Raw genomic sequence first — 23,544 nt, 5'->3', positions numbered from 1 at the left:
GTATTCACCAAAGTCCTTCACTGACCGTATAATGACCGTTATAATCACTATAATGACAGCAGGGATTTCAACCACCCTCTGTGATGCCATTGAGATAAGTAACATAAAAAAAATATAATAGCTCTTATTTTTCATTATACTTTATTGTAATGGACCATTATAATAAATCATTATTTTTACTTGTACTTTTCTAATTAAAATAATTTTGTTTATATTTATTTTTTTTACAGTGTTATTTTTCCATTCTAACACCACTATAAGATAGCTGCTATTTCAGTGATTATTTTAATATTAAAAAATTTTAAATATTTTTGAGATAAATATGATGCCCGGTTCATTGTTTTGCTGCGTGATATAGCGATGAATGTGGAAGATAAAAAAAAAAAAAAAGGAGAAGAGAGGGAATGATAGATACGATATCTTATCCACATCTATCCACGTGGCATGGTCTCATTAGCCCATGTCTCCGGCACTGAATCCATGGCATCCACGGAGAGCGATACGCAACCACAAAAAACACCAAATCTTTTTTAACGTACTCCACTCATCCTCACCTCCAAATCCTCTAAAAATAATTAACCCAAGGCAGTGAAGCAGAGGCGGGCAAATGGCAGCCATGGCAACTACCTCCAGTGTTGCAGCAGGCCTGGGATCTCCTCTCCCTCTCGTACGCCGCCGTTCTTCGAAGCCAACTCTCATCACTTCTGGTAATGCAAGCACAAGGCAGTAATGCTTACGGAGGCCTGGTTTCTATTCACTCTCTAATTGGATGCCTCTGCATATCTCTAGGATTCATAAGGCCTCAGGTGGCTTCAAGGAACCCTCTCAATCTGAACCTGGCTTCAGGTGGAAGGTTCACCTGGTAAGAGATACGTTTCTCTATCCCTGCTCATCCTCTTTCTTTTTTTTCTTTAAGATATGTAGCTAGACAGAGTCATTTAAACAGCCCAGCAGGCATGTCTGTAAACACTGAGATTTTTCATCATTTGAGACAGCTTTGAGAGGGATTGGCTTCGCACCGATCTGAATGTGATTGGATTTGGCCTGATTGGGTGGCTTGCACCATCGAGCGTTCCGGCGATCAATGGCAACAGCTTGACAGGGCTCTTCTTCCAGAGCATCGGCGCCGAGCTCGCTCACTGGCCCACTGGCCCGGCCCTCACATCTCAATTCTGGTCTGAACTGGATCAACTCCTAGGGATAAGACTAAGTTCCTTTGTTGACATTTTCCTTCTCTCTTGGTATTGATGGCAAGTTGGTGACTTTGTAGGTTGTGGATGGTCTTATGGCACCTGGGGCTGTTCCTTTGCCTCACATTCGGCCAGATTGGTTTCAAGGGAAGGACTGACCAATACTTCTAAAAGACTCGATCTCCATTCAGGCTCTGTGTACTGTTGTGTACACCATGGCTTGTCATGTTTTCTGATCTGTGTTTTATCTATCGCAGTGCAATGTTGGTCTTTAAATTATTTGGGTCAGAAACTCTCATAACTTAGTAGAGTAGATCGCAACTGTTCAAGTCCCACAAATTTAATCTTCACATAATTGCATTCCGTAACAAAATATAAGTCTATAATAATAGATTCCGATTTAAAGAATGACCATTGCTTCCTCATAGCAATTCTTTGACTTAGATATTTATTCTTGTGTAGAATAGGGAGGACATCGTAGGACAGAGCTTACGCTTTAGGAAGTGACTTAAAATGTGGAACCAGAGAGACTAATAAGAGGAATAATATGATTAGGTGCGTTTTTTTTTTTTTCCACGCTACTCTAGTATAAATACATCCAAAAAAAGTTAGAAAACAACAAATATCGAAAAGTCCTTGGCAACTGCGCCTCCCTTGTCTAGAAAATTTCATCTGAGTGATCCGCCATAAGAGAAGCCATCCAGTCCACAGCACTCCCTGTGAAGATATGCCTCGCTCCTACAAAGACACATGCTCTCATCAAGCTCTAGATGTCCGGAAGCAGCGGCAGATTAGGTGCTCCTTGAGTCACTGTATTTGGTCTATTTATAGTGCTGCATAGTGGAGCTCAGATTCTTCTTCAGATTAGTGATAACCAGGGCATAATCTGACATTGTGCTCAAATATTTAGCCACCTCTCTACCATCAAAGGACTTTGATTCTCCATGGTACCTACGCTGCAGTCATGACAACAAACCTCTTAAACCTCACCATGTAGCTCACGAACCCAAGCAGGTTAGGCAGCCAGACTCCAACCCCACCACATGCTTGCATCCTGACGAATTGGACAGCTTCCAACACTTTAGCAAGTAACAAAATAATTTCTTTACATGCATCTTGGAGGAGATCTTCTATTCAAACACTTATGAGAATATGAGAACTATGTTGTGGTTATGATTTTTAAACCGGATTTAATAACAGTAGTAGCACCCAACTAAATAATTAATGGCCATTAGTTTAATTTTCTGCTATTATGTTATGTACCAACTGAAAAACATTCGGCTGTTATTTGATCTTTTCATTGTTTGCAGAACAAATTTTTATTTTCATAGTAATAATTCGTAGACATATTGATGTATTTGTTAACCCAAAAAAAAATGTTATCATCTGGGAGCCGTAAATTTATTGCATGACACTGCTATTTTGCTGCAATTATCAACTAATAACACCTATTATAATCAGAAAGGTATACAGTAAGATGCACTCGTTGGTAACTGTTGCTTCCTTTTGGTAATGGTAGGCCAAACAGCCATGACTAGCCATGAACAAACAACACTAATGCTTATCTCAATGTTGAGCTTGCTTCTTTGAGAGAGAGAAACTATCCAAGAATTTTTAGTGTTGAGATTGACATAGTGGGTAGACATTTGAGGGGATACGGTCTTGGATTCTTTATCATCAACCATTGGTTTTGCAGATGAGGTTGTTGGGAAAGTTTGGCATCATCCGACTATTACGGTGTTAACAAGCTACTTTTGAGCCGTTGATTTTGAATATGAGTGCTTTGTGTGTTCAATTTGGTATTTAAAGAGAGGGAAACCTCACCATCTTTATGCTACCTTCACTGTTCTACAGGCACATAAAATTAACCTTCATGTACCCTTAAACATTTTATGGAGAGAGAGAGAGAGAGAGAGAGAGAGAGAGAGAGAGAGTCAAAAGTTTAAACAAAGAAAGATTCTTTTGGTGTAAATTTAGTGTTCAGAAGGCTTTGAATTCCTTTTACTTTGTCTTATAAGTTGGAAAATCCAGTGCAAATTATATTATTTTGTTTAAATATTTCATGCATATATCGAACACTACTTTCACTTTGGAAAGTTCGCACTCAAAGTCTCATAACTGAAAATTCTTAGCATTCACTTTTCAGACAAATCAAACCACAAAATTCCACTCCAACTAAAAATTATTTTTTTCAGAAAATTACCTTTAAAGAAAAATGACGACTTTTTCGTACAACCAAACGCCCCTAAGCTAATGCTATGGCATCTGATAACATAAAGTAAATTTAAAATGTGATAAGATTATGCTTTCCCTACAATAAAAAAAAAATGAACAAATAGTCTTAATATAATAAAAGAAACTCAAACTCACTACTTCAATTATATGTCTCCTACAAGCAGTTTCCCATGGTACATTTGGCTGATCGCATCCACCACCCAAGACAGAGACATCAGCAATACAACTAACCAGACAAGTAGACAAACATGCACAAGAAACAAGAAAGCATAAACTTCCCCCATCCTGTTGAGCTGTCATAATCTCCAAAATTACATGGTAACCAGTCATTATAGCAATTATCAATGTAGACTTCCCCTTTAGTCTCTAACATAAATCATAAAGCCTCCAGGATCAAATAGCTCATCGCCACCTTTTCCACCTCATATTGCTATAACCTCTGCTTCAAAGCCGAAGCGGTTGGTGTGGCATCTGTAAGCCCCATCCACCATCTGTAATGAACTTGAACTAAACTTGTCAGATACATCATCCATATGATAGATGAAGGACACAAATAATATCATAAAATATGGTCTTGTTAATACATTGCCATTTTCATAATCATTACCCTTTATAAGATGCTCCCTTGGCATAATCTTCAGTTGCTGGAATTAGCCAGGCCTACCATCTTAAGCATGTTCCGGTCCTCCTTAAATCTCTCGAGAACTGTACCTTTAACAAGATCTGGCCTTTCATTTTGCACTCCTTTCGATAGGACTCCCCAGCATTCAATTACTTCTGGTCGTATTCTGTTTGTCTTAGAGAGGCAAGGACTGTTGAAAGTGGTGCAGGGGAACGTGTGCCCTTGATCAAAGCTTGCAGACAGAAAGAGACCAAAGTGATTGGCCCGCCCACCAAAGCCAATGCCATTGGGAATGCTATCCGAACTGAAATTCACAGCACACTACCACAATAAGGTATCAGTTGTCAGGGTTGGCTTTTATTCTGTGTTTGGCAGAAGGCAATTTACACTATCTCAAATTATAGCAACTTTTTACTTAGATGAGCATACTGATACATAATCATTACTTCAAAGCCAACAGGAAATAAAAGGATGTCTTATATTTATGGTTGGCAAGTTATTTCTTTTGCACAAGGAGTGAGCACCTGTGCATGTAAGCTTTGATAAGCTCTGAAACAAAGCAATTTCTTGGTAACACCATGATATGCACCCCTGACTGATATAGGTACATGAGCAAATAGAGGAGAACCAGTGATGTACTATCCAGGTTTCATTAGCAAACAAGCATGAACAAGGAGGGAAAATGGAAAGTTACAAAGAACAAACAAATTCTGTAAATACATGGACAAACATCCCGACAATAACATAACAATAATGGTAGAGCTATTAGTCAGGAAAATAATGACATAAATTATTCAATCTCAGAGGGAAGAACAGATCAAGTGTCATAGTAAGTTTTCATAAAATCTCACCCACTGCAAATTATTGTTTGCTCCTGTAGGGTGGAAAATGGATGCTTGAGGATATAGCTGGAAGAGGCAGGACTTCATATCACCATAAAAATTGCTTTGCCTTTCCCATGGTTGAGAGGCATATCCTCCATATATGAAACCTTCAGCATCTTTGATAATCAACACAGTTGGTCCATCTCCATTCCTGCAGATGTACAGAAAGCTGCCCAATCAGCATAATGAAATTATAATACTTCTATTTTTTTCCCCTTTTTTCCCCTCTTTTTTGTAAAGCTGATTGGAAAATAGGACATCCAGCATTGCTTACAAGAAACCTAGAAAACAAAATCACAGGGATTTAGATTCTATTCAGACAACAGTGACGCCACATAGAAGCATCACCTTATGGAGCAAAACATTTTAATTATAGCATCATCTTATGTGTTGTCATCATCTTCCATGAAAACATGCAAAAATTACCTTTTCCTTGCGTGAGGTTTGTAAGTGCTAACTTGTAATGCAAATGATCATTTACAGCATGCGAGTATCGCAAATAATGTGATGCTCTGTAATTCTTTTCACATAAACCACATTGTGTTTTGAGTATTCTTTTTATATTTCAAATTCAATCAGCCACAGATAGCAAACTTGCAAAACAAAAGCATACTCACGATATATTTCCCAAGAATGTATTGAAGCTTAAGCCATTAATTGAACTATGGTACAAAAGCTTCCATTCCTCCACCTCATGTTGAGAAAGGACTCCTCCAATGTGCCAAGCATATTCTCTCCTTAATATTAGCAAATCGGATGTTAAATTTTCTGGATATTGTAGATGTGGAACTTGAAAACCTGGTCTGCCTGTAAAAAAAGGGATATAGATGAATATAGGAAGGGGTCATTGCTTGGTGCAATAGTAAAGGTTTGGACTGACAAGCACAATAGCACAGGTATAAGTCCTGAGGCAGAGACTTCATGTAAAAGAACAAAAAAAAAAGGCCAAAGACTAGGACTATCCCCAATCTGCCCCTCCCAAGACCCCGGATAACAGGGACCATAACTGGGTAATGGCCTCTCTCTCTCTCTCTCTCCGAAAACACTCATCAACATAGTTTTCAAGCTAAGAGATCCATTCACCAACAGATGACAGGAAACACAAATATAAGATCCATCAACCAGTTCGGTTAGAAGGGTAAATTTATATAATTTATTCCTTCAATTATCACATGCATGTGTAGGTCTTATCAGATTCTATCTTTCACATGGAAAGCTCACTTCAAGAATCCTACTGCTATATTACATTTACAGGCAAACTTTCTTTAATATGATATATTTATAAATTATATATGTATAATATAATATACTATATAATACAGATACAATCACATCTTACAATATTGAGGAATAAGACTTGTATGTCCTATTGATGTTGCCTATGATAATTTGAAGAATCATATACAGCTTCAACTAAGACATGAAGACACATTAGCATGATGAAGTTGCAACCAGAATAGCTGTAACAAATTGGAGGCTAATCCTTACAAATTCAGAGATTATAATTCAGCAGGCCAAAATCCATTAGGTTGGACACCAATTAAAATATTATAACCAGAAGAACTAAAAAAGACATCGCATGAAGTCTTCAAGATACGCCATGTATAGCAAATGCAGGGAAGAAAGAAATACAATGAAAGGACTGAACCTGAATCAGGTGGCATCAGCAAACTTCCAAGAAATTTCCTCACAGATGGAAGAAGGCTACACCAATTTCTAAAATCTGTTGAAGACATACTGTTTTCTGCTGTTTCTTCACCTTTCTTTGAAAATGTTGCTGCATTGAGAAATACTTCCAAAACATTTTCATGCAAGTTCAAGCCATTTTCATCAATTTCTGGAGAAAATACAGCTTTACGTATGGACTTCAAAACAGCTTCCAGATCAGACCTAAGAAGTGATGGTATCGTATCATATCACAATATTTGATAGAACAGCAGGATATAACAAGCAATCAATAAGTTTCAACTATAGAGCAAGGAAATAAGACCTAAACTAATAGAAGATAGTCATGTTATGAGAATACAAAAAACCATGATCACAAGCTTGTTGCCTTACAAAATATGCATTTTTTATATAGATAAGCATAATATGCATGTGCTAATGGTCAATCAGCATTTCTGTCCAGTTACTCCACTATAGCTTAACTGAAGGCATTTGAAAACTTCATTTTTTTCAAGACACTTCTACAAGAAACTATTAAAGGACCCTCTTGCCAAGGCTGCCTTGGCCAGGTTCTGGAACAAGGTCAGAGGGTTGACACTCTGCATACAGGACATCCTCAACCCTTGATAAACCACACATGAAACATGAAAGAAATTCCATGTAGATGGTATCAAGCTTAGGGTACTTCACAAGTAACCTTCATCATCATTAAGAATGGAGAATAAGAGGTGTAAAGAAAAATATGACTGTAGGTTAGGGACTAGCATAGAAACAATTGAGTTCATCTTGACTCAGCAATTGCTATTATCCTTTTACCAAGTACTCGAATCAATCGTTATACTGCTAGGTTTACAACAGTTTACAAGAACTAGCTCCATGAGTTCATGCTGCACACATAAATAAAGAAAAAGGCCAACATAAACCATTTCGGGATAAACTTAACAATATACCAAAGAATCAAACAACAAGCTTGGTACGTATTACAAATGATCCATGGTAGCCATTAAAAGTAAAGAATTGACAGTACAAGTCAATTCAGCCTTAGAATGATACCTTCCCAAGACACCATCCCCTGTAACATCACACAGCTCATGTATGTATTCCTCAATTTCAATTCGAGTTCCTTTCTCATATGTTCCCTGACATAAGAAGATGAATAATAGCCAAGAGACAAGTAAATAATTGTGCAGACGTGGTAAGTGGGACGGTGTCCGGGGTTACAGATAAAGAAATATTTTCAAATTTGGACTGCCAACAGTGCAAATGGTGGTTCCGTAACAACAAACCATGAGATGACGCCAAACTAACAAACTGGTTCCATTTTTTATCACAACAAACACTTCTTAAAAGCAGTACATGAAGTCCTGATCTTTTTGGTTAAGATAGTTGCGAAAAGGAAAAGCGCATTCGGCTATGCAAGGAATATAAGTGAATAATATAACGTTGAGCCATAATTCATTTCAAAATAAGAAAAAATGTGTGGCAAAAGAGTCCAATTGGTAGATTGCAGAAAAGCAGCTTCAGAGTAGCAATGACATAAGCAGGACAGGGCTTGTCAGATATAGCTAGCGTTGCAATTCCTTTCTCCGAAATTCAAATCAATGAGAAGACAGGTAATCATTTTGCTGATCAACTAAATATGAAAATAAATGAGAACTTACTCTGAAAGTTAATACTCTCTTTGTGATACAAGTCCAGTTCAATCTAGAATAGCAATAGCAGCAAGAAAAATTAGATGAAGAAAAAGGAGATTACTTTGGATACGATGAGATCCTCAAAAGCGAGCATGCCATCATTACGCTTCTGAGTAACTAAATCAAACATCCTATCGCCCAGCAACCCATCAATCCCGAAATACGTCTGCCATTGATAATATTGGAACCAATCAAAGAATCATTAGGGTTTTCTCGATGGGATGCAAAAAGGGAGGGGGGAGAGTGGAGGAGGAGAAGAAGGACCTTGAAGACGGATTTGCTGACGAACTTGCCGTGGCTCTGGGATTGGGCGGCCAGGGACATAAAGAGTGATCTAAGATCCTCCAGCTCCTGATTAGTAAAAGCCCTAATTTTTTTTCCCCAAACAGATAAATAGACGATCGAAGAACGAAGATTAATAGATGGATGTAATAGGTGAGAAGAGATTGAGAGATGAAGAGGAGGGGGAAAATTGTACCGGGTCGCCGTGACGAAGCGCGGGTCGCCGGACGGTGACTGAGCGTTGCCCATGATAGCGGCCCTCGGTGTCCGCCGTCTCCGGTTGATCCAAAGAATAGCCGAGCAGTCCCGTCACCCTTCCCGGTGAAGATTGAGGAGGTAGCGGCAACGCTAGTCTTCAGCAGGGAGGACACGTGTATAGTCAGAGATTTACCTCCAAATGGGTCAGGAAAAAATATTCGAACCTCCAAAATACTTGGCCACACGCTTGAAATTAAAGTTTACTCCAGTTTAGGTGTGCTGAGTGATGGTGACTTTGGTGAGGATGATGAATAGAAAAAAAGATCTCAAATAAGGTAAGAGGCTTTATGTGTAGCACTAGCCAGCAATATATCAAGTAGTTGAAGCTTTTATTAGTGTGTTAGGGTGGATTGACTATAGGAGGATCTAATAATGATTATCGGACAGATTCGAAACGAGGATCGATGGAAAGATGGACACCTGCTGCTTCATGATATTTGCAGGATAGTGACAGATTGCAATTCTTTTCAGACCATATATGTGTTTTAAGAGGTAAATATGGGCACGAAATGAGTTTGCCTGTTTAATACTAAAGAGAGGCTCCTCTATTTTTACTCTCTTTAGACTCTCCTGACTATACTTGTGCTGGAAAAAAAATATTAGTGCAATACATTAGTTGGATGTGGAACTGCATTTAATTTAATTTAATAATATTAAAAAGAAATTCTATTTGAGGATGAGGTTGGAAAGAGTTCATATTCGAAAAAAATATATTTAAATACAAGACTTATCTGAACCGAATTCTTGGGTATATTTAAATGGGGGATGGGAAGCAATAAATAATCCGCTTGCTTGCTTTATGAGGGTCCGTCGGTGTGGGTACGGTAGCCACACGATCTCAAACCAACGGCCGTCCCCGGACTTTTCTCACCAGCGTTCGTCCTGTCTAGTCGCCATTCGAAGAAACCAAAAACCCAACGCACTTTCATCTGTCGACCGAGTCGCATCGAGTTCGCCCATCAGTCCAAATCCAAATCGTTAACTTCCTCTTTCTCCTCCCGCCGAAACCCTAGTTCTCGATCGAGGAAGAAAAATCTGGGCTTCCGACGGAATGTCTGGTGAGTTTTCTCCCCAAATTTTGATCCTTTTCTCTTCGATCTTTTGTGTTTGCTGGTTCCGTATAATTCAACTGCCAGATTTCTCGATTCCCCCTCTTCTTGGAATTACTGGGGTTTTATGGAGGTACTCGCGGGGTTTGTTGGAGTGGATCAAGGAAAAGAGGAATTAGGGTGGGAAGGATTACCGGTTTCGCTGCTTTTCATTGCTGCTTGGAACACCATCTATCCCGGAAATGTAGGGAATTATGGGTTGGGTGCCAAGTTGTGGCAAAATTTTCATGAAGACAAGCAAGGTTTTCCTTGTTGTGCAATGGCATCAGTGAATCTATTGGATCATGTTTACTGATGGAAGCTTGGCAATCCAATCTGTCCTATCATTAGGGTTTTCAGCCTCTCATCCGATCAAGATTATGAGACTCAAATTAGGTAGCCCATAGCTTGGCACAGTGACCGTTGGAAAAGTTGATCCATGTTTTCGACTTTTACTACACTCAGACTATCCGCACTCTGTAATGTAATTAAAATTGTACTCTTTTCTTTGATGTTATCAAGAATTAATGCCAGTTTGTTGGGAAAACATAATTGGGTTGTTGTTCTCCTCTTTGCTATGTAGTGTAGCTATTTCTTTGTCAAATATAGTCTTTATGCTAATGGTTTCTTCGTTGGCAGATTTTTTCATAATTGATTAGAATGATGTCAAGACCTGTGGTACTCGTTTTTCTGCTGGTGATACTTATAATCACGTCACAATTTGAATGGAAAGCACAACTTGCGAATGAAATAGAAGCAAGTCGAAGTATATCTCAGAAGCAGCAACATGTATCAAGCCGAGAAGAAATTGTCAAAGAAAAAGTAAGTCTTGATTTCATATACCTATTCCTAAGCAGGGTTAGCCTCTATACTTTGAACTATCAACACTCAAAAATAAAATCTATTTTTCGTATATTTCAGTAAGCTACGTAAATTTTGGATAAACCATAACCATAGGTTTCAAGCCTCAACCACACTATGTCGTTCAGCTTAATTAATCCTATTTTGGCCAAGGTTCCTTTCAAAGCCCATATCATTTTTTTTTTTTTGAAATTCAAAATTCTATTAATCCTTTCTCAGAACTTAGATTATGTTACCTTATGTCTTTTCCTTTGTCCTAAAACTTTTGACATCAAACTGAGTACATGTCTGTAGCAGAGCATTCTCACATCTCTACCATAGACGCCTCTACCGGCTTAGTCAATTCTCCATCACTCTATTATTAACTGGTGCAACAACCAAAGCTTCTAAAAATACTCATTCTTCACTCTATTCTTTCTAGTTTTACCCCACATCCACTTCAAGATCATCATTTTTGTCAGATTAAACTTTATTTTTGGACCTTTTTATTTCCCAACATTTTGAGCAATGCAAAATTTTACATGTTTAATTGGCATTTAAGAGCACCTTTTCTTGAAAAAAGGACCAGCAAGGCATATGTTGGTGAAATAGCACCTTAGAAGTGCATCTCCACTTCATCCATGTAGTTCCAATTTTGTTATATGTGAGCAACTCTATCTCTGCGTTCTTTATACAATAGATCCTAGCTAAAGGAACCTATCACTCTTTGATATTTATTGTCTGTCAATCATGATAGAGACCTTATCTTCATTTGTATTTTTATTGATACTTCATTTCATATACCTTGTCCTTGTTTGTTGATTTTTTTTAAAGCCCTTATACTTCAGAGCTGTCCTGTACAAAATCAATTCAGCATGGAATCTTGTCCTCTTTCAAGACTGTCATATGCTATGATACGTTCTTCTGAATGTTAACAGTAAGTTTATTTATGATTCATGTAAAATGATATGGGTTTAATGCTGATTCTTAGTGTAAACATGTAGTGACTAGAAAAGACTTATACCATGCTACAACTATTCCTAATACTTATAATCACTTAAGGTGCATTTCTTCAAATTTCAATATACAAGCCTGCCGAATAAATTTTCTTATTAAACTATTATAAGCTTCCTTAAGTTGATGAAAACCATGTGTAAACTCCCTTTTTGTTGTTCAAATTTTCTATCAATTTTTCAATCACCTTCTTGGGCATAAGCCAAATTGGTATCTGATATTGTGATTTTTTTTTTCATTCTTTCTTCTTTTTATATCTCTGTTCCATCATCCATTCCTAAGACTTCAGAGTGGCATGTGGAAGAAAAATGAGGCAAATGTTTGTCTGCATACAGCTTCTAATAAAAAACGATGTATGTGGTCTCCTTGTCGTTGTTTTGCCATTTGAAAATGCCCTGCATTTGTCAACAATTAAAAGCATGGCTGGTGGTTTATTAGATAACTTGCTTGGTATGGTATTGTATGGAGGGATGAATATCATCTCCCACCTATTTGTAGGATGGAATTGTGAGCATGGATGCAAGGGTTTGTGATGTAGTACCTCCTTTGACTCACTAGTCAAGGGAGTTGTCACATAGATGTTGAGCCCTTATCTCCTATCTCCTACCATCACCTTAATTTTTTGCATCCAATTGATGCTTATGTAAGAAAATTGTACAACACTTGCGTTTTAGCTTTTAGGCATTTTGAACATTGTAGATCATCTTGAACAAAGTAGTTTCTGTTTTGGATTTCCCTTCATGTGTTTGAGACGTGCAAGAATTGGGTCAAATTTTAGCTGTATTATTCTTCTCACCTATGTTCTTCTTTTGTTCTTTTCCTATGGAAAACATGTTTGAGGAGGAGACATATGTGTATTGAAAATCTAAGCCTACCTTCTTGATATGTGTAGTTTTTGCTCTTGCACATGCAAGATACTCCCATATAAATAGGCACTAGTACACTAAAATTCCAATGTGAAAGCATGATAAAGGATAAGATGCGTTATTGCTGGTTGATGCTGCATATGAAGAATTCATATTATTAGAAGGGAATAAAAAAGCAAAAAAGGAGGGAAGACTCATCTATGCAAATAGCTTGCTTGCATTTTATTTTGTTTAGGCAGGATTTACCAAGTAAAAGCTGTCCATATTTATATGTGTACGCTACTGGTCAATGATGCTGGTGGACAAATAGCTATGTTCTTTATATATCTATCATTAATCTGCCTTTATGTGATACTTGAAGATCTGCTAGTTGGAAAAAGCAGAAAAACTGAATCCACAGGCTGGAAGGGATATATTCTCTCATGTTGAGAAAACTGCCAAGAAGTGGTACTTGTCCTTGTTGAAAAAAAATATTTTTGAATCACCTTCTCCCTCCATTGCTACTTCATCCTGCATATGAAGAACTTGCATTGAAGAGAGAGAGAGAGAGAGAGAGAGAGAGAGAGAGAGAGAAGGAAAAATTCATCCATGCTAATTGCTCGGATCTCTTTTTTGTCGCTAGGGCTTATCAAATGAAAATTGTGCATTTTTATTGTTTATTAGTTGATGATGTTAGTGGACAAATAATATTACTGATATGGAAAGCAAATAGCAAAACTGAATCTGGTGTCCGGTTCTAAGAAAATTGCTAAAGGAATGGCAGATAACATCGTTGAAAAAATTTGTTCTGTTATGAAACTGAAACACAATATTCGGTAATGGATTTTTTATATATTGAACATAAACATATTACTACATCATTATCTTGTATTTTCTAGGACAATATATCTGGTGAACACATATTGGAACTTAGTTATGATTTGTTTACTCATAATTAAAAAAAATGGAATGCAGTGATCTGTCATATTCATACTAAGCTTGTGGTTATCGATTATATCATGTCTTGTTGAACTGTAGATATTGTAGATGGGATGCATAACTCCATGAATACAATAGTGATTTTCTATTGAATCAGGAAAACTAGTTTGTTTGGAATATTTATCTGTCTTGACCAGTTAGCTTGTTCATTTGGAATAAGTACCTAGCTTGACAGAATAAAAGCAGCGACTCTTTAGCTTTATGGTTGTACATAGATATTCATGGTTTTGAAGATGATGAGTTTATGTTGGTTTAACATACTTTTTAAAGTCATATGCATATTTAGGCTATTGAGCTTTCTTAACATCCTATTATTTGATTATTTTGGAGCTATGAAGCATCTTTTTCCTTTTGATATATTATACAACTGACTGAGCTTATTGCTCTAGAAAATGGTCAGTCCTCACCAACCTCAGGATGAGGATATTCTGGCTGCACATTTATAACTTAAACTTGAATTGTTGCTGGCAAATGAATCCGACTTTCAAAAGGAAATGAATAGGGCTAGACCAAGATGCATTTAATGGTTTATAACTTCAAAATAGAGTACTATCTAACACTGTGGGCTTGCACATTATTGGTTCCTTTGCTAAAGCTCAGTACTTGATGGCACATGAAGATGCAACATTGCTAAACACTACAGAATTGGCTTAGTGTTTACGACCATGGATTAGGGATTTTTTTTTCTTTTTTTCATCCAACTGCATTTTTTTGTTGTTTGCTGTTAAGAAGTATATATGTTATGAATATTTAACCATGATTCTTGTCCTACTTCAATAAATCCGGTGTTGTATGTTATCACAGAAATGCTTGCTGATTTTTGACAATTTGGTCTTGCATATACATTGCATTTTAACATTAGAGAAAACTGATAGATAAACTAGCATGGGTTAGCATTACATCAGAATAAATAAACAAGAAGAAAGACCTGAGTTTTAAGAGTTTAGTTAGGTTAAGGAGAAAATAATATTTGAATGACTCAAATGATTTGGTTGATTATATGACAGACAATCCATATTATTTTGCATTATAGCTTGATTCTTTTTTCTTATGTTGTGATGTGATATGATAAATACATTTAGCACAGGCAGGGTGCCCAGGTTGGCTTGATGCTCTTTAAGTCAAGCTAAGGCTAAGCAAGTTCATCCATCTTACTCAAGCACATCTTTTTGAGCCCAGATTTGATTTAAGATGGCCATGGTTCCCTTGGCTTCATCAAAGCTTTGTTTGTACCTCATTATCAATTATAATTATATAATAGAAAATAACTTTTTGTATGTACTGATATATATATATATATATATATATGGGGACACATATACACACTCATCTATATATATGTATATGTATGCACACATATAAATATGTATTTATATATGTATGTACACTTTACATATGTAACCATTACCTAGGTTACCTCTTCTTAGCTTGCCTGTCTTTTCCTCACTGCTTCTCACCTTTCTCCCCCCTACCATGGTGTTTCTAACTATTTAGATCTCACATTGATTGCGCAGCTCATGCTTCTAGTCTCTGCAGCTTGACCCTCATGTCATAGATCTTGCCTTTCCTTAAATCCTTACCATACATCAGCTTTGCTCTGAGATAATTGTTGTGGCGACTTTTCCTTCTCTTTCTATTGAATCGGTTAAGCCTGAGTTAAGCTGAATTGAGTTTGGACTCTGTTGGTAAACCTTGAACTAGGGTGGGCCTACACTTAAAATAAAATATGAACCCAAGCTAGTTTTGGCTTTGTCAAGCAATGTTGGTCAGGCTTAGGCAAGGGGTGATCTAACCTATATTCAACCTATTATCACTAGCATTTTTTTGTTTTGGTACTGAATTGTCAGCCCAAACCAAATCAATTTGCTTTTTCAATGACCACCTCACCCTTAGGCCTTCACTTCTACCAGGACTTATTTGACAATTTCCCTCCTCCCTTTCTCATATGCCCTTTCCTCCTCTACACTTCAATTCTCCTTATCTCTTTGCTTTCTTTTTTATGTTCCTCACCTTTGACACCACGCATCTAGGGATGGAAGTGGGCCAGGCCATGCCCCTTCCCGAACCCAACCCAAATTTTTTTGGGGCTTCGGGTTGGGTTTAGGCCTGAAAATTTTTGGATAATCTAGGCCCAAGCCTGACCCAAGCCCGACCAGAGCCCAGACCCAGGCCCAGTCGAACCCAATTGGGCTTGCCTGAATTATCCGTTTGGGCCAAAAACAGGTCTGCCTGAACCCGATTGAAGTTTAATATTTCATGATATTGCTTCACAAGTAAATGAGCTAGCTAAAAATTAGACTCTCTCCCATAACACAAGTAAATGATACATAATACGTTATTCTCAGCTAAATCCATTTGCATTTATCCTTTACTTCGTCATTATTCTCTCTAAATAATAATGTACAAAAACAAATTGATTTAGGCTTGAATTTGGGCCTGAATTCGAGCTCCATTTTGGGCCTTGTTCGGGCTTAGGCTCGGGCTGGGCCAATGACACATCCGAGCCCAGCCTAAAAAAACAAATGGGCTTTACACTTAAGCCCAAACCCGGTCTGAACTCCTTCGGGCCTAGTCTGAAGCCCGGCCTGATGGGCCTCGCGCCAACCTGAGCCTATTTCCAGCCCTACACGCATCCCTACACCCCTGCTACATGCTACCTAGCTGCTGAAGACTTGCAGCCTTGCACCTTCATGCTGCCCAACTCGGTTTCCCCCTCATCCCATTTTCCCCTCTCATCTAGCCAAAATGGAACATTGCAAATCATGAAGGTAACTTGCTAGTCACTCTTTATGAGACATTTCTGACCTACTACCATGTTGGGTTGTGTGAGGTTTGGCGTAGGCCTGTTTGGTTTATACTTCTAATGGTTAAAGATTGATTCGATCCATCTTGATCCATTGCTAGTTTTGCCACCCCTAAATTCCCTTGTACTATGTTGGCAACTGGAGGACATGTTTTCTCTGGCACAGCATGATATGAAGTTTTGCTTAAATCCTAGAAATGCACATATGTAGCATGCCACTTACTGGCTCTTGGGTTAAGTCTACCTGTTATCTTAATGTGGTGAAGAGCGAGCATCATGTAGACTGGTATGCATTTTGTTTTCCACCTATATGATTACATGAGTGCATGGACACATAAATACTGAAGTTTTACATGAGATTCTTGTTGACTACCATTTCCTACATTGTGTAAACAATTGATATCTCACCTATTGCTGCAGATAATCCTCTCACAAGAAAAGAATATTCAGAGGCTGAATGAGCTTGTTCAGAGCCTTCAGCGACAGCTGCTGCAATGCCGCAGCAGTAACAATACAGTAAATGGCACTGGAAATTCTTTGGCAGCAAATGTTAATGAGATTGAGGGGCAGCAAATTGTGGAAGATTAAGCAGCCTGGAACTAATTAAAATTACCTGACTGTCATGGATGTATCTTTATTCCAAGTACTGTTATTTCAGTAGTGAAACAGTTCAGGCAGTCGAAAACAGCACATTACCTGGATCTTTGCCTGTTCAATAAAGAAGTGATGCCTTTGTCACAGAACACGACAGAAGCTGGTTGCCGAGCTGTCTACCTCTGTGCAGCATGTTTGTACATCTGTTAAAATGATTGCCTTGTATCAATATGCTCAGTTATTCTAAAATTGGTGTTCTCAGTTGACATAGTTATCTCTAGATACCAGACCTTTAATTCCTCACCCAGTCTTTGGTTTCCCCAGAAGCACCTTGAGCTATTTGTCGAACTGATTTATCGTTTATTATTTTGATATATTGAGCAACAGTAATGATGGCAACAACAGTGATAGTGATGTCAGCGATTACTGTTGTACTTTTATGTCAGTGATGGTAACAATGACAATGAGTGGGTTGTTATAATTCATATCAACAGCAAAAATCTGAAGTTCAGATAGCTAGGTCAACATCAATGGCGACCCAGTTCCTGCCTAGGTATGATTGTGCATAATGTTGCATCATACATGTCCTCTGAATGTTCTGTGATCTCTTTTCATTTATCTGTACTTAATAGTTTTTTCCCTCATAATAGCATTGTTGCCTTTTGCTAGTATTGCTGCTATTGCATCATATTTTATTTGATCCTCTTTTCTATCCCATGTTTTGTCTTTTTAAATATATAAACTCTTCAAATCCTATAGTTGGTTATACTATACAAATCTGAGGAATGTTGTTTTTCTGGTTGGCTTTTTTGAAAATGGTTGCATGGTTGCATGTGCTATATGTGATAATCATTTATTATGTTTTGCTGTTGACTTTTAGAACTTGAAATTTTGTTGTGAAGCAATTAACTTGATCATGCTAGATGTGTATCTCAGACAAGGACAATTCACCTGCTCTTTTTAAATACAATGCCAACCACAAAAATTTGGAAAAAATAAGACCTGCTTTTTTTTCTTTTCTTGGTGACATGAATGGTTGCATTTTATGTAGTGACTCTTTTAGTAGACATCTGCTGAAATGATAACCTTTTACCCTTTGCATCCATTTACATGACAGTTCTGGCATGAAAATTGTTCAGTGGTTTTGCATTCTGTTGGAAGATGGTCTGTTTTACTTCTCAATGTACCAACTTAGTTATTTTAGATGCTTGTGAAATGATTCGTTATTCATAGTCATTACTGGGGGATTCTCAGTCTTATTAATCTTACATGTTTGTTAACCTTGTGCATTTTGTTCCATTTGACATGGCAGTTCTAGCATGAAAAATGTTCAATGATCTTACATTGTGATGGAAGAGAATTTTTTTACTAATAAACTTCACTATCTTAAGTTGCTTTAGATTGTATAAATTGATTCTTTGCGTATAATTGCTACTACGCTGTCAATCTTGTTAAGAACTAAAAATATGATGTTATTATCTTAACATATCCAGTTGTGTGCTGGTCAGCTTCTTTAAATCATCTTGAATCTGCTAGTTGTTCCACTTCACCTTGCAGGTAACCTTCTCCGTATCTTTATTTTCTACCCTAGAGAGAGTTCTTCACCTATAACATGACTTCTTATAGAAAGTTTTGACATTTTGATATAAATATTTGAGATTTTGATATTAGAAGTTATTGAACGAGGTAGAGAGAGTATGACTGTTTCTTCACCTATAACATGACTTCTTATAGAAAGTTTTGACATTTTGATATAAATATTTGAGATTTTGATATTAGAAGTTCTTGAACGATGGAAGGCATTAGCTCATGACTATACTGTTTGCAACAAGATGGTGCTTAGTTTCCAGCATGGGACTTTATTCAAGTTAGTGCATCTTTCTATAATCCCTCTTCTAGACTTGTGCTCGGACATGGTGGATAGGTCACAGGGGCCTGCTTTTGCGTAGGTCGGCATGAAGGGTTTGCAAACACTAGGGTGTGAATCAAAAAATCACTTTGCTGACCTGATAACGAAATCAGAGCAAAAACCTTTTTTCCCCCCAATTATATGATTAAAGATGGTCAGAAATTTTCTATTTAAGATTTTTAGATGATGTATAGGTCTGAAGAACAAGCTTTTAAAGGAAACTTGTCAGTTGGTCGTGGCCTATACTGGTTCCATAAGAAAATTTCTGATCATGGGTTTTGTATTTTTGTAGAAAACAAGAGCAAGGTGTAGTTCAGAAGAGCAAAACAAGGAATACTTGAGATCAAGGATGATGGAAGGAATTGAGAGAGGGAGGGAAGGACTGGACTTGGCCAAAGAATTGCTTTCGTTCTTTCAAAACAAAACCACCTTAAGTGTTTTCATCCAGCCCTAAATTAAGCCTTTTATAGTCTTTAGGACTTCTCTTACGAGTAATTGGAAAAGCAAATATCCTAGAGAAATCAGCAACGAACCAATGTATTGAACTACCTTTAAGATCTCAAACAATTAAGATCTAAACTTTATCCCGCCAATCATTTATTTACCGAGTTCTAAATTGAAACAAAAGAGAGAGATTTTGGCCTTTTGGACATATCACACAGTGCTGTGTAATATGACTAATTGGTTATACATCAATAGGACTCGAAATATTGGATTCTATTGATGATCTGGTCTCCAAATCCTATCTGATGACAGCCCTACGACATCGAAATCAGCCCATAGAATGTTCCTACATCAACGAGTGCACAGATCTTGCAGTCTTCTGCCTCTGATTTTGGAAATTGTTGATAGGTAGCAAACTTTTGTAGAACAAACCGTTCTGTTTCATGTTCGCCTTGCTTAATTCTTCGATGTACATAGCATCAATCCGACTCCATGTTTCCTTGGATGTCAAAAGTTCCTCTCTGCCATCCAGCAGAATATCTGAAGAAGACCCGTGTTCTTAGCATCAACACAGAATCAAACCTTGCTTGGCCTATCTAAGATGGTTAAACTCAGCAAGGGGTTGGTTTGGGTGCTACTTTCATGTCACTGCTAAAACAACCCATGGTAATTTGTGTGCATGCATGAGTCATTTGTCCGATCCTCAGTAGATCGACCACGATAGCAAGTGCTAGGAGTAATAATTCTGATAGCTTGATGGGTTATCGGCTTCATTCATCCTTTTCTGCGTAGTTGGGGTGATTTAATGCAATAGCTCTTTTTGTTAGATTAAAATAAATTATACTTACATCCAATAATTTTAAATTTTTTTTATATTTTTTTTAAATTTATTTTTATCTAATATTTTAATCCACAACTTAACAGAAATTAAGCCATACTATTGATCTTAAATAAAATTCAAATACCACATCAAAAATAAATAAATAAATAAATAAACTGGCCAAAGTAATCTCTAGTGACGTATAAGCCATCTAAGCATTTTTTTTTAAAAAAAAAAAAGGCATCCTCCTTTCTTTTTAAGAATAATTTGGATTTTTATGTGAGTTAAATAGTTTTATTAACATCGTTAATTTAATTGTAAGCATAAAATTTATCCATATGTATAATAAAGATAAATTTCAAAAAAAAATATATTATTTATTTATTTATTTATTTATTGAAAACTGTGCAGGTCTTGCTCTCTGTATTTCCGAATATAAATGGCATGACACCTATGGCGATGGTGCCCGATTGAGTGATTGATGGCCTTCCGAAACTTTTGTGGTCAAAGGCCTTGAGAAACATTTATCCTGCCTTAAAAGCCCTGTCACGGATTTCCCTAATCCGTCGAACAACGGTGGCTTCGGGTAGCCTGTCATGTTGGCTGGGGTACTTGTAAACGATAACCAAGGGATCGGAAGTTCTAGCCTCCACCAATGAGGTCCGGAGATGAATATTATTATAAGGGCTGAAAATGGGCCAATCTGGGCCACACCCTGCGTATGAATCCCCCCCGAATTTTTTTCAGGCTTTGGATCAGACTTAGGCTCCAAAATTGTTGAAAAACCTGGATACGAGCCTGGCCTAAGCCCAGACCCAGGCCCAAACAAATCCGATTGGCCCGGTCTTAATTTGTGGACTACAAATGGTTTTCTCATTGATAATTCATAATTCTAATATTTTTTAAGATGCCTTGAATCGCATATAATTATTATGCCTTCAGAAAATTCCATAGAGGCTTAAAAATACTAATATTTTCAACAGTTCTTAGCCCACACAAAGGTTTTGAAACTTGTTGGGGCCTTAAGTTGGGCTCCATTTTGGGCCTTGCTTGGGCTTGAGCTGGATTGATAATATATCCACTCCTGGCCTAAAAAAAAAAGGACTTTATACTTAAGCCCACCTACGATCTGAAGTCTTTCAGCCAAAGTGGGGCCGGCCTGAGCCCATTTTCAGCCCTGATTATTAAGGATGGAGGTATTCCCCAAAATAGACATACACGAGGACATATGCAAGAAATTTGTTTGATGTCGGCACGAATGAACAAGAAATTCCACTAGCTGGATGTTTCGCATGCTTGCCATAGTGATGCTAAGTGCAAAACCTCTCACTTTCGAAATGGATAGCTAAGTGGCGATAAGCCAAAATGTGATTTTTCGAAGTTTACTTTGTCTATATGGTATTGGAATTATGCTTTATTTGGAAGCTTACAGGAATCTGATCTAATTATAAAGTTGTTTTTTGATGATGGCTATGATGGCAGAGAAGAAATTGGGGACCTAATTTCTCAGGAGAAATAAAGATTATAGAGTGCTCCAAGCCTTATGCTCCGAGGCAAAGGAGCTTGTGATCTACAAATACTTTTCTTTTCCCTTTTTTTTTTCTTGTACTTGGGGAATCAATGCGCATTGATAAAGCCTTCTCGTCCATAAAGGTTGAAATGAAAGAAGGCCTTCAATGTTCTTTAATGGGTGTTCATTTCCTTTGACGTCTGGCCGTGGAAGCTTGGTTGGCATCAATAATATATCAGCCCCTGCTCCCTTGTAAATATATACGGCGTATATTTATAGAACTGCAGCGCTCCCTTTATAGCACCACCTCCCTCGGCTGCAAGTGGCTTGGGTCCAGCTTGACCCAAATATGATCGGATCTGGCTGCGCCCGTGAGACCTCGATTCAATCCATCACCTGATGGGTTTAGGTCGGATCTCTAATTTATCTTGCACTTTTTTAATTAAATTCTGTCGGCTCGTTTTAGGATCGACGCAGTTTTCAGAGACCCAAAACTTATCCAATTGGAGGTCAGGTCTTACCCTTGGGTTTGGGTCGAATCAAGTTAATTGCCGGGCTGGGACCATCACTCGATGCATTTGGCTTGAGTTTCCTTTTAGGTCTTGCCTAGCATCGAGGTGCACAAGGCTAAATCTGAATCTTTTTTTTTTGACCAAATTTTTTTTATTCCAGTCATAGAATAGTCGAGATAAATCAAAAAATCGATCAATTTTTAATCTAAAATTCTCACGCTGCGCTTGCAAGCAGCCATCCCCGATATCATCTTCGGAAGCCGATCATCGTTCATTAAAGGCCGAAGAATCATTGAAAACATTCTTATTTCTCACTAATCACCAATTAGGCAGTAATTTAGGGATTGGGATAGATTTCGACATGCACCGGGGCTTCAATTAACCTGACCAACATTAATTCCTAGGTGGTGGACCAAGGCTTAGCCGGTTCGGTCGGTCCCAGATTGAATACGATGGTCAGAATTAGGGACCAGAGTTCTGACGTAGGCATGATCTGTCTGGGTTTGGAGGTTGCCGATCCTGACCTGACTGAACCCGTGCATGTACGTGGCGGTCCGTCCACTTTTTAAGGACTGGTCTCGGTGGTTGTTAATTGTGTACCTGCGAATTCCTTTTTGCACAGGATTTTTGTTATCAAGTGCAAGCAATTAAAACCATACGAATGTTAGCACGTTTAAATCATGTCTTTTATCCTTTTTTCCAGCCGATGGCAAGAGTTTCTCATGCAAATACAAACATGTAGCCAAGTGTTCAAGCATGATTTAAAGGAGATTGGTTGTGGCTTCTTATGAGATCTCTTCATTGAGTGGTCTTTACACGAAAATGTGTTCGATATATTATATAAATGAGTGAGAGCCCCTCTCCTTTTCTTTTCTTTCTATTTTTTTTTTAGAGAGTTCATCATACAATGCGTGTAGGAATACATCTAATAAAATCAAAAAACATAAGCTCACAGAGTGCTTGAGCCAACTCCCCCTCTTCTGACCACAAGGTATATCCTGAATGGTGATCTGCGTAAGCAGCCAACCAGTCGGCAGCTTTGTTGGCCTCTTTAAATATATACGTGGCCTGAAAGGCCATTCCATCCCTTGTCATCATCCCAATGTCTTGGAGGATGGTCCGTGCTCACGCTCCTCGGACCTTCCTAAATCCAACTGATCATTGTGGCTGAATCGCCCTCTAAGATAATCGAACTGGCCTGCAGTACCCGCCTTGCATGTCGAAGACCTGCCCAGGAGCCCCTCTTTCATATGGCTTTTGTCAACCTTTTGACTAAAACGTATCAACCGTCTGATTCATAGAAAAAAATTCGAATAATTTTTGCATATTTGATTGA

The 23,544-nt window shown here is 37.8% G+C and overlaps 3 protein-coding genes across 5 annotated transcripts; 2 read left to right on the top strand and 1 right to left on the bottom strand.

Moving 5' to 3' along the window:
* Positions 1-549: 549 nt before the first annotated feature.
* LOC103703121 (photosystem I subunit O) lies at positions 550-1,529 on the top strand. Its single transcript, XM_008785844.4, has 4 exons — positions 550-707; positions 790-862; positions 996-1,175; positions 1,271-1,529. The coding sequence occupies exons 1-4, from the start codon at positions 608-610 to the stop codon at positions 1,359-1,361; spliced, it is 444 nt and encodes a 147-aa protein (XP_008784066.2). The 5' UTR covers positions 550-607; the 3' UTR covers positions 1,362-1,529.
* Positions 1,530-3,537: 2,008 nt separating this feature from the next.
* On the bottom strand, positions 3,538-9,240 carry LOC103703122 (MTOR-associated protein MEAK7). 2 transcript variants are annotated; one of them, XR_001879217.3, is made up of 9 exons: positions 8,769-9,240; positions 8,555-8,657; positions 8,352-8,456; positions 7,650-7,735; positions 6,580-6,821; positions 5,549-5,738; positions 4,899-5,082; positions 4,033-4,351; positions 3,538-3,916 (listed from the first exon to the last, which is right to left on the bottom strand). XR_001879217.3 is itself a non-coding variant. In XM_026802995.2 (9 exons), exons 1-8 carry the CDS (start codon positions 8,819-8,821, stop codon positions 4,063-4,065), a joined length of 1,269 nt encoding a protein of 422 aa, XP_026658796.2. In that variant the 5' UTR covers positions 8,822-9,142; the 3' UTR covers positions 3,538-3,916; positions 4,033-4,062. The 2 variants fall into 2 exon arrangements, 1 of the variants encoding a protein (XP_026658796.2); XM_026802995.2 differs by having other exon boundaries at positions 4,033-4,368; positions 8,769-9,142.
* On the top strand, positions 4,318-17,420 carry LOC103703123. Of its 2 annotated transcripts, none has more exons than XM_039130748.1 (3): positions 4,318-4,381; positions 10,558-10,740; positions 16,840-17,420. In XM_039130748.1, the coding sequence occupies exons 2-3, from the start codon at positions 10,579-10,581 to the stop codon at positions 17,005-17,007; spliced, it is 330 nt and encodes a 109-aa protein (XP_038986676.1). In that variant the 5' UTR covers positions 4,318-4,381; positions 10,558-10,578; the 3' UTR covers positions 17,008-17,420. The 2 variants fall into 2 exon arrangements, with proteins under 2 accessions (XP_038986676.1, XP_008784069.1); XM_008785847.4 differs by lacking the exon at positions 4,318-4,381 and adding an exon at positions 9,607-9,888.
* The last annotated feature ends 6,124 nt before the right edge of the window (positions 17,421-23,544 follow it).

Source organism: Phoenix dactylifera, chromosome 10, assembly GCF_009389715.1.
Source record: "Phoenix dactylifera cultivar Barhee BC4 chromosome 10, palm_55x_up_171113_PBpolish2nd_filt_p, whole genome shotgun sequence".
Taxonomy (NCBI): domain Eukaryota; kingdom Viridiplantae; phylum Streptophyta; class Magnoliopsida; order Arecales; family Arecaceae; genus Phoenix; species Phoenix dactylifera.
Note: the sequence above shows the minus strand (reverse complement) of the source record. Positions and strands in the feature narration are given on the sequence as shown.

Excerpts from the sequence above, each read along its gene's own strand:
- LOC103703122 (XM_026802995.2), bottom strand. The coding sequence starts at position 8,821 with ATGGGCAACGCTCAGTCACCGTCCGGCGACCCGCGCTTCGTCACGGCG. Across the intron at positions 8,457-8,554 it reads TCAGCAAATCCGTCTTCAAG|ACGTATTTCGGGATTGATGG; the intron begins GTCCTTCTTCTC and ends TATCAATGGCAG. Across the intron at positions 4,369-4,898 it reads CAAACAATAATTTGCAGTGG|TGTGCTGTGAATTTCAGTTC; the intron begins GTGAGATTTTAT and ends TTATTGTGGTAG.
- LOC103703121 (XM_008785844.4), top strand. The coding sequence starts at position 608 with ATGGCAGCCATGGCAACTACCTCCAGTGTTGCAGCAGGCCTGGGATCT. Across the intron at positions 708-789 it reads GCCAACTCTCATCACTTCTG|GATTCATAAGGCCTCAGGTG; the intron begins GTAATGCAAGCA and ends GCATATCTCTAG. Across the intron at positions 863-995 it reads TCAGGTGGAAGGTTCACCTG|CTTTGAGAGGGATTGGCTTC; the intron begins GTAAGAGATACG and ends CATTTGAGACAG.
- LOC103703123 (XM_039130748.1), top strand. The coding sequence starts at position 10,579 with ATGATGTCAAGACCTGTGGTACTCGTTTTTCTGCTGGTGATACTTATA. Across the intron at positions 10,741-16,839 it reads AAGAAATTGTCAAAGAAAAA|ATAATCCTCTCACAAGAAAA; the intron begins GTAAGTCTTGAT and ends CTATTGCTGCAG.